General features: G+C 38.3%; 1 protein-coding gene across 1 annotated transcript; it reads right to left on the bottom strand.

The window, feature by feature from the left end:
- Positions 1–7,841: 7,841 nt before the first annotated feature.
- Positions 7,842–9,230, bottom strand: LOC137726423 (zinc finger BED domain-containing protein RICESLEEPER 2-like). The gene is made up of 2 exons (XM_068465354.1): positions 8,767–9,230; positions 7,842–8,610 (listed from the first exon to the last, which is right to left on the bottom strand). The coding sequence occupies exons 1-2, from the start codon at positions 9,228–9,230 to the stop codon at positions 7,842–7,844; spliced, it is 1,233 nt and encodes a 410-aa protein (XP_068321455.1).
- Positions 9,231–9,755: the final 525 nt, after the last annotated feature.

Raw genomic sequence — 9,755 nt, forward strand, 5'->3', positions numbered from 1 at the left:
CTTACTCAAGAGCGGGGAAGCAAAATCTATTTATATGGTTCCTCCAAACTTTCAACTACAACAACTTGTAGATTGCCTTCCACACTCTTGCTCAAGTGTGGAAGCAAAATCTATATATTTGGTCACTCCTACATTTTCTTGTCCCTAGTTCAAAAAAAAAAAAATATCTGCCAAAAAAAAAAAAAATCTGAAATTAATTAATTAATAATTAATTAATTAATTGTTATTTATTAATTGAGCAATTAATTAATTATTAATTATGACATGTGGAGAAGGCCAACAAAACTTCAACATATAAGAGATAACTACAACATGTAGATTGCCTTCCACACTCTTGCTCAAGAGTGTGGAAGCAAAATTAATTTATGGAGTCCTATAAAATGCTTCCCACACTTTGAAGGGTAGGAGCTTCCCACACCCTTGAAGGGAGGAAGCTTCCCACACTTTGAAAGGTTGAGCTTCTCACACCCTTGAAGGGAGAGAGCTTCCCACATCCAAGGGAGAGAGCTTCCCACATTTTGAGGGAAGGAAGCTTCCCACACTTTGAAGGGAGGAAGCTTCCCACACCCTTGAAGGGAGAGAGCTTCCCATGCCCAAGGGAGAAAGCTTCCCACACACTTGAAGGGAGGGAACTTCTCACATTTTGAGGGACGAATGCTTCCCACACTTTAAAGGGAGAAAGCTTCCCACACCCTTGAAGGGAAAAAGCCTTCACACACATTGAGGGAGGAAGCCTCCCACACCTTGAAATGAGGAAGCTTCACACTTTGCCTAACTACAAAAAAATCAAAAAGCCTTCCGCACTCTTACTCAACACTGTGGAAGCAAAATCTATTTATGTGGTACAAAAAAACTTCAACTAAAAGCTTCAACAAAAAATTCAAAAAGCCTTCCACACTCTAGCTCAAGAGTGTGGAAGCAAAATCTATTTATGTTGTTCAAAAAAGTTACAAAGTTTCAACAAAAAAGCTTCACCTACAAAGCCTTCCACCAAAAAGCCTCACCTACAAAGTTCAACCAAAAAGCTTCACCTACAAAGCTTCAACCACTCAAGCTATGTGCCCAAAGGAAAAAGCTTCACCTACAAAGTTTCAACCAAAAAGCTTCAACCACTTAACTATGTGCCCAAAGGAAAAAGCTTCAACCATCCAAGGTATGTACACAAAGGAAAAGGTTTTAACCACATTTTCTTTTCTCACCAAAAAGAAAGAAGGAATTGGGCTTAAGAAAAAAATATACATACTTGGGCTACACTAAAAAAAAAAAAAAAAAAAGGGAGGAGAGAATTTTTTAAGTATTTTTTTTCTAATGACTCAAGAATATCAAGCCACCTCCTTCAACTATACTCTTCACTTGGAAACTTGGGCAACTCTTACTATATGCTACTACACTTTGGTACTCAGAAGTTTCGTGATTACTCAGTGACTTGGATTTTTCAATTCCCCAACTGAAAAGCTTTCCTCACTTGGGAACTTAAGGAAGCATTGTTTGTACCATACTTGACTAATCCCGAAACTACAAAGCACCGGTCAACTTCATACCTTCAAGGATCCACTGAGAAGTTCATGCTGAAGCACCCTACCAAAGCATAAGAGTTTCCCTCCAACCAGGAGACCAATCATAGCACAACATATGTCAACTTCAGAATAAAGTTCATAGAGTCTCACATCGACCGTGGACAAAAGCTGGAGACTCTCGTCAACTATAAAAGAAGACCACTCCTACAATGAATCCCTAATGTCATTATTGTACTTCAACTAGTCATTAGAACTCACTAATGATGATTGTGCTTAAACCTATGTATTTGTGTAAACCCTCCACTATTAATGAGAACTCTACTCCGTGGACGTAGCCAAACTTAGGGTGAACCACGTACATCTTGTGTTTGCTTCCCTATCTCTATCTCTTTACATATTTATCCTTACTAGTGACCGGAGCAACTAAGCGAAGGTCACAAACTTGACACTTTATATTGTTCCAAAGTCTTCACTGATTTTATGCATCAACAAATGATATTTTTTTTTTATTATTATTTATTTTTATTTTATATTGTTTCATGTAAGATTTTAATTATATTTATTCAAAGGATTTTTCATTTTTTTTAAAAAGTATAATTAATAATGAGGTCAAATTTGTCCTAAAGGGGTTATGTGAAAGTGAACTTAAACCTCAAGGGGTGTTAGTGTTATGTTTCAAGCGTGTGGGGGTTTTGTGAAATTACAATAAAATAGAGGAGGTGTTAGTGTAATTAACCCTTTTATTATTAGTTTTGGATACATTTTGTTCATTGTTTTTCTTTTAAAAAACAAAAGTCAGGCTCTCCTAAGGTCCTCATTTTGAGGACCTATGAGGACCAAGTGCATGTTAGTCATAAAATTATAGTAGTTTAGATGTAAAGGCTTAAAACATTTGACAACTTAAAAGAGTGGTCAAAATAATGTACGAACAAGTAAGAGAATATTCAAAAACTTCAAATATATGATTTTCCAAATTATGTTTTCAAATTTTCGAGATTACTCCAATTTGAAAATTTTGAATATGTTGAAAACTATGAATTTGAAACTGTGATCTGATGCGATTTGATTTTGAAAATTTGGAACGAAAATTGGAAATGTTGTGATCCAATTTTTGTGAAAACACTCCATATCCAACAAAATAAAAAGAATAATTATAGGGGTTGTCTTTTTTTTTTTTTGATCGAGAACGAGAAAGATCATATAAAAGAGGGTGGAAACCCATATGGAACACATAGAGGAGGTAGGCAACACTCCAACCCCAAAGGGCAAACCAACAAGAGAACAATAAAAGAGGCCAAAACAGTAGCCATAAAACGAGAGAAACTGTTGAAAGATAAAGGGGACTAAAAGCGTGAGAAATGGGTTGTAAAGAGACAGGAAGCGTAGCCTCAGTCTAACCCATATGCCACGCTCTATCCCAATAGTTGACAAGACTAATGAGGACATAGAAGATTGTCAATGGATATAATGTGGATGAGAAATGATGGGGGTCTAGTGATCCACACATCCAGACACATCCCTCTTTTATAATGAGATGCACCCCAGTCGACCGCAGAATTCGCTTCACTCCATTTGAGGTAAGTGAACCGATGAGAGAGATTCCTGATTTGGCAAATAATGGGAAATATGGACCAACTACAACCAGAAGCAACTTCAACCAGTTTTGTGACAAGTTCCTTGCAACGATTCGAAAACCACTGAATGAAAGTTATTGGTAATGGTCGTTTCCATTGCAAGCGGAGCAGCATGGGCTTCAGAAACTAGAGATGAGGAAGGAAAGCCTCTCCTGACATTCTCACCAACTAGAGAACAAAAAGAATCACGAGCCACCATACCCAAACTCATTGATCCACCTACCGGAGACCATGCACCATCAAAGCCTCGATAATGCTAGAAGGCGATGAGGACCACGAAGCCGAAGAAGAAGGCTCCAACGATGTTGAGGTGAAAGCCCCAAAAATCAGAGAAGGAGCAGCAGCAAGGTTTAGAAATTCAAATGCAACAGTCGAGGCACGGTGAACCGTATCTTCCACGGAGGGACAAAGATCATTGAAACTATAGTGGTACTTTGTCTTCCATATTTCCCAACAAACAACAGATGCAATGGTGTACAATCCGGCTTGGTTTATTTTACAAATGCCCCCAAACTTTTTTAAAGTAGAGAACCATTCGTCAAAAGAAGTGATCGATTGACGGTCGCTCCAATAGCATAAAGCCAAGGCGAACCAGACACGACACGTCAAAGGGCATAAGAAGATGACATGTTTCGCCGATCTGGGGGAGGAATTACATAGAGGGCATAAGGGATGGGGCCGAACCTTTTTTTTGTAGATGGCTTGCATGGTGGGAAGACAATTTGTGGCAACCCTCCAAAGGAAAATTTTGATTTTGGATAGTGTACGGGTATGCCAGAGACACTTCCAGAAAAAAAAGGAAAAATTTGGTTAGATTGTTGTGCAGTCCCAAGAACAAGATAACGCTCCTTAGAGGTCGGAATATGGTAGAACGCATAACCAGATTTTACGAAATATGTTATGTTCTTCATCCAAGGCCAAACGAGACGATCGATGGTGGAATGGTCAACCAGAAGGGTTAGCTCGATACTCCTAACCTCAGAAGAAGATATGAAATTGCTGATTTGTTCTAAATTCCAGGTCCTAGTTTCCCAATCAATGATGTAGTCAACAGTTGAAGGGGTCGAATGTGAGAAAAGAGCCAAAAGGTGAATAAGACCATTCAAATTATCTATGATCCACTTATCATTCCAAATGTTAATAGATGAACCATTACCCACTTGCCATCTAGCTTCATTGACTACCAAAGCTTGCCTCTCCAAAAGACTACTTCATACCCATAATGCTCGAGAGCCCTTATTTGCCATGAATGCATCCTCATCAGGAAAATATCAACCTTTGATGATCTTTGACCAGAAAGATTAAGGTTCTTGAATGAGTCTCCATAATTGTTTGGCTAGAAGAGCTTTATTAAAGTCGGATAGACTTTTAAAACCTATACCTCTGGCATGCTTTGGAAGACAAACGACATCTCAATTCCTCTAATGTATTTTTCATTCATCATCCCCTTTCTCCCACCAAAAGTTTGCGATCAATGCGTCAATTTCCCTGCAAAAAGTAATAGGAAAAAGGAAGCAATTCATGGGGTAAGTTGGGATCGCATAAGCCATTGCTGTAATGAGAACCTCCTTTCTCGCCAGAGATAAGGTATTTAACTTCCAGTTTTGTATCTTTTTCTTAATTCAGTCATTCACAAATGCAAAGACTTCCTTCTTAGATCTCTTCCAAATGGTCGGGAGACCAAGATAAAGACTGGGGGTCATTGGTGATAGGAATATTTAGCATTGACACTCTGAATGTCTGGGGGGGGGTATTTGAGGGGAGGAACAAGGAAGATTTGTCATAGTTTATGAGTTGCCCTAAAGCCACATAGTAGGTATTGAAAAATATAGAGAAGTTGTTGGTAAGAGGAAGTGGATGCTTGCGTGAAGAATAGAGAGTCATCGGCAAAAAAAATGTAGGAGAGTATGGGGCAAGAAGGGGCTAGTTTGATTCCATTTAGAGTGTCATAGGTGCAGGATTTGGCGATTAACCCAAATAAAGGCTTCAGTAATGAAGAGGAAGAGATATGGCGATAATGGGTCACCTTGTCTTAGACCCCTAGATGGAGTGAAACTATTTCCAACTTTCCCATTGATAGATACCAAGAAAGACACATATTTTATGCAAGACATGATGGGAAAGACCTAGTTCCGATTAAAACCCATAGTTAGAAGTACCTTCTCAAGGAAATCTCATTCGACCATGTCGTAGGCTTTATTCATATCCACTTTCAACCCCATCTTGAACCCATTCTTTGTTTTCTTGTTTTTGAGGTAGTGGAAGGCCTCGTGAGTAACAAAGATATTATCCTGAATTTGACGATTCGTGACAAACGCACATTGGTGGTGGGAGATCAGGTTAGGGAGAAAGTCATTCAATTGGTTGGCAAGAAGTTTTGAAAGGATCTTATATGAGAAGTTGCAAAGGCTAATAGGTCGGAATTGGGTGACCGACTCGGGATTGGGGACTTTGGGAATGAGGACAATATTTGTATGGTTTAGGGTTGGGGAAAGAATACCTTGAGTTGAAAATTTCGTAGCTGCCTCAACAATGATTTCATTGATAGTTTCCCAACATTTTTATAGAAAGACCCATTAAAGCCATTCGGACCGGGGGCTGTCTATCCGTATATATTTTAGTGACCAATTTAGTGATTAAGAGATGATTTGCACAAACACGCTTAATGAGTAATCCAAAATTCAGTGTTCAAGGGGTTTTGTGTACGTTGCATGAGTATGAAGCATGTGTCCACTCCAATTAAATATTAATAATTCCTTTGGTTTCAAAATTATGGTATAGTCCTGTCATATAGTTCACGTTAATTAATTTGGCAACATCTACAAATACAAATAGGTAACATGTTTTTTTCCATTTCTAGATTATGACATGTTGTGAGCAACTTACATCTATGGATAGAGTGATGGCTTGCTATTCCTGACATGTCTACAGGTTATGATGTTTATATTCATGATTTCTTCATTAAAAGCCAAAAAAAACACTTTGTTAGGCTCTTGATGCGGATGAAGCAACTTATAAAACTAATTCACTGCCACGTAACGTTTTAATTGTAATGTTATGTGGCAAGAAACTTATACGTGACATTGTATTATTCAATCAGGATGTCATGGTGACGGTGTACTCATTCTATGTAAGCCTTCTTTGATACTTACGACATAGCTTATTGAGTACGATAGAAAATAATGGATCTTTCTCATTTCTCTTCTCTTCCTCTTTACTTGCATGTCACAATCACGTAATATAATTCATCTCCATTGGTCAGAATTTATATGTGGTTAGATTTATCGTACAAGTATGTAAGAGAGATGCAAGAGGTGTCTAATTTAGTTATTTACAAGTATACGTTGTTGCACACAAAGTATGTGTTCAATTCTCCCTTGCTAATACTCTTTTTTAAATATTACTAGCATTTGCCTACACACTTTGTGTGTATGAACACATTTTTTTAGAAAATGAGAAGGAGTAGGGATGGTTCGGTATGGGATCCCATACTGAAACCCTTGTCCCGATTCCCAAACTGAAATTTTCGGGAATCCCAAATTCAATACCGATCCCAAACCAAATTTTCGGGAATCCCAATTTTCAGGAATCCCGAAATACTTTTGGGCTAAAATTTGACATATTATGCTTTTGGGCCCAATCTGCCAATTTGTTATTTCTACTAATTTGCCCACTGCCCACTGCACAAATTTGACATAGTTTCATAAATTAAGTTTCAATCTGCCCACTGCCCATTTGTGCACAAAGTTTCAATAATAACAAAGTTTCAATCTGCCCACTACACATGCATCATGCATGCAATAAAAATAAAATAAATACCAAACCAAACAGCAAAAATAATAGTTACAAGCCAAGGTTTTAAAATAAATAAAGTAACAAACCCAAAAGCAAAAATAATAGTTACAAGCCAAGGTTTTAAAATAAATAAAGTAACAAACCCAAAAAAAAAAAAAAAATAGTTATGAGCATAATTAAGGTACAAACCAAAAGCAAAAAAGCAAAGCTTAAAGTTTATAAATATTGTTGGCCTCTTCGACCCCTTGATCTTGTTGATGCTTGTGATTGCTCTCTTCTTGTTGGTACTTGTACTCTTCCCCTTAATGTTGATGGTTGAGCCCTTCCCCTTACAATGGGTGGTCATGGAGGTAGTGATTGATTTTGACGTTGTTGAACTTCAACTTGGGGTGGTCGAGGAGGTAGAGGTGGCATTTCATTTTCTTATGTTGTATTCTCCTCACCTTCCAAATTAGCCGTGCCTAAAACAATAAACCACAAATCATTTACATTGAATTATAGTCTAATAGTTAATAAATACTAAGAAAATAAAAGAGGAAATTAAATTGTTTACTTGCTTCTTTCTAAGTGTTCAAGCTCCTGTAGAAATGAAATTCGTCAAGTGTAGGCTCCTTGTAGAAACAAAATTCCTTTCCTCTAAGCCAATCACTAGTACACACTAAAGCCTCAACTATTTTAGGTGTTAAGGAAGTTCTAAAAGGACCAACAACTCTCCCACCAAGACTAAAGGCATTCTCACTAGCAACGGTGCTACTAGGCAGGGCCAAAACATCCTTAGCAACTTTACTAAGAGTTGGATATTGAGCACAATTTCCTTTCCACCAATCCAAAAAATTGAAACCCTCATATGTTAGGCTTTGATGTGGATCATTGAAGTACATATCCACTTCATTGGCTATCTCATTTTGATGTGCCTCTGTTTCTTTCGTTGGATCTTCTTTGTCATCTTTGAAGCAACATCAATATCTACGATCACACCCCCCACATCATCTAGTACAACACTTGATCTTTGCTCCACATTTGAGGTAGCACTACTACTAGTACTACTAGTACTACTACTAAAGACCACTCCCTTCTTGTATGCATTATACAACTCGGTTACATAGCCTTTAACCCTTACTTTCTCCTCCCTTATTTTGTCCCATCCATAGCCTAGCTCTTCTAGATTTGTCTCCAACATATCAAATTTGTACCTAGGGTCGAGTGCTTGGGCTACAAAGAGAATAGGATTCACATTTTCAATGTAACCCCAATATTTGTCAAACTTGAGCTTCATTGAGGTAGCCACACTTTGCAAAGTGGCATTAGAGGTGTTTAAAATTTGTTCTTGTATCTCCACTTGTAAGGCAATCACCGTGCTAAGTATTAAGTGTGACGTTGGAGTAAGGGTTGCTCTCAATGTCAAGGTGGCATCATAAAACTTTTTAAGAAAGTGAGCAAAACTCATCGACCTTTCCCAATCATCCACCTCTGGAGAACCCACCCGCTTGGCCTTTGTTGTCACCCCATCAACCTCTTTCGAGACCTCCTCTTTAAAGTAAGCAATAAAAGAGTCACACTTAAATGCCATCTTAGAGAACACTTCTTTAAACTTGAAAGCACTATTAAGCATCTCATACGTGGCATTCCACCTTGTGACAACATCAAAAGGGATACTTGACATCCTATCAAATCTCAACAAGACATAATATTCCCTAAAAGACTACAACCTTGCCGGGGATGAGTGTATAAACTTCACACAATTTCTTATGAGATCAATCTCACAACTAAGCTCCGTCATTCCATCCTTAACTATCAAATTGAGGATGTGACAAGCACACCTCATGTGCAAGTGAGCCCCGTCAAGTAAAAGAGTACCATTTGACTTGAGTCTTTTTTTCATGTATGCAATAGCGGTGTCATTTGCACTAGCATTGTCAACGGTAATGCTAAACACCTTGTCTATGCCCCAATCATTCAAGCAAACCTCTAGACATCTTCCAATATCATCACCCTTATGAGAAATAACTTGGACAAAGTTTAGGATCCTCTTATGCAACCCCCAATTAGTGTCCAAAAAAGGGGCCGTGATGACCATGTAGTTTATCATTTGAATTGAGGTCCAAGTGTCGGTTGTAATACTCACTCTCAACCCCTCAATCACACTTTTTATTTTAGCATTCTTTTCAACATACAACTCCAAAACCGTCGCCACCACCTTATGCCTATTAGGAAGTTTGTACTTTGGATTCAAGTCACGAATAAAATCTCGAAAGTCCTCTTGATCAACCACCCTAAAAGGCATCTCCGCTATTATAATCCACCTCACACATCTCCTATCAAGTGTTTTTTGATTGAAAGTGTAAGTGACAACCGGACCTCTCATCCTCGCTTGTGTCAATGTAGGTTACTTCGGATCCACATTCTCAAAGAGACTAGAACCCGGGCATTTCCTCAAATGCTTAAGAATTCCCGTAGTCCTATGAATTATAGGGTGTGTTGGTACTAAGAGTTTGCAATGCTTGCATTCAGCCATGAAAGATTTCTCCCCATTATTATCAGTGATCGTTACCCTCTTAGCATCATTCCACGCCGGACTTGGACCCTTTCTTTTATTGCCCTTTTTCCGAGGAGGACCCTTCCATTGTTTCACTTCTTCTTCTTCTTCTTCTACTTCCTCTTCCCCTTCTTCCCCATCTTCTTATATTTGTTCTAATGCAATATCCTCCCCCCATATCCGGATCATCATCCCAACAATCTTCATAATAATCATTATGCAAATAATCTTGAGGTGAGGGAGTGCCTAGTTGAAGGGTACCACTAGGTTGGG

This window comes from Pyrus communis, chromosome 1 (genome assembly GCF_963583255.1).
Source record: "Pyrus communis chromosome 1, drPyrComm1.1, whole genome shotgun sequence".
NCBI classification, from domain to species: Eukaryota; Viridiplantae; Streptophyta; class Magnoliopsida; order Rosales; family Rosaceae; genus Pyrus; species Pyrus communis.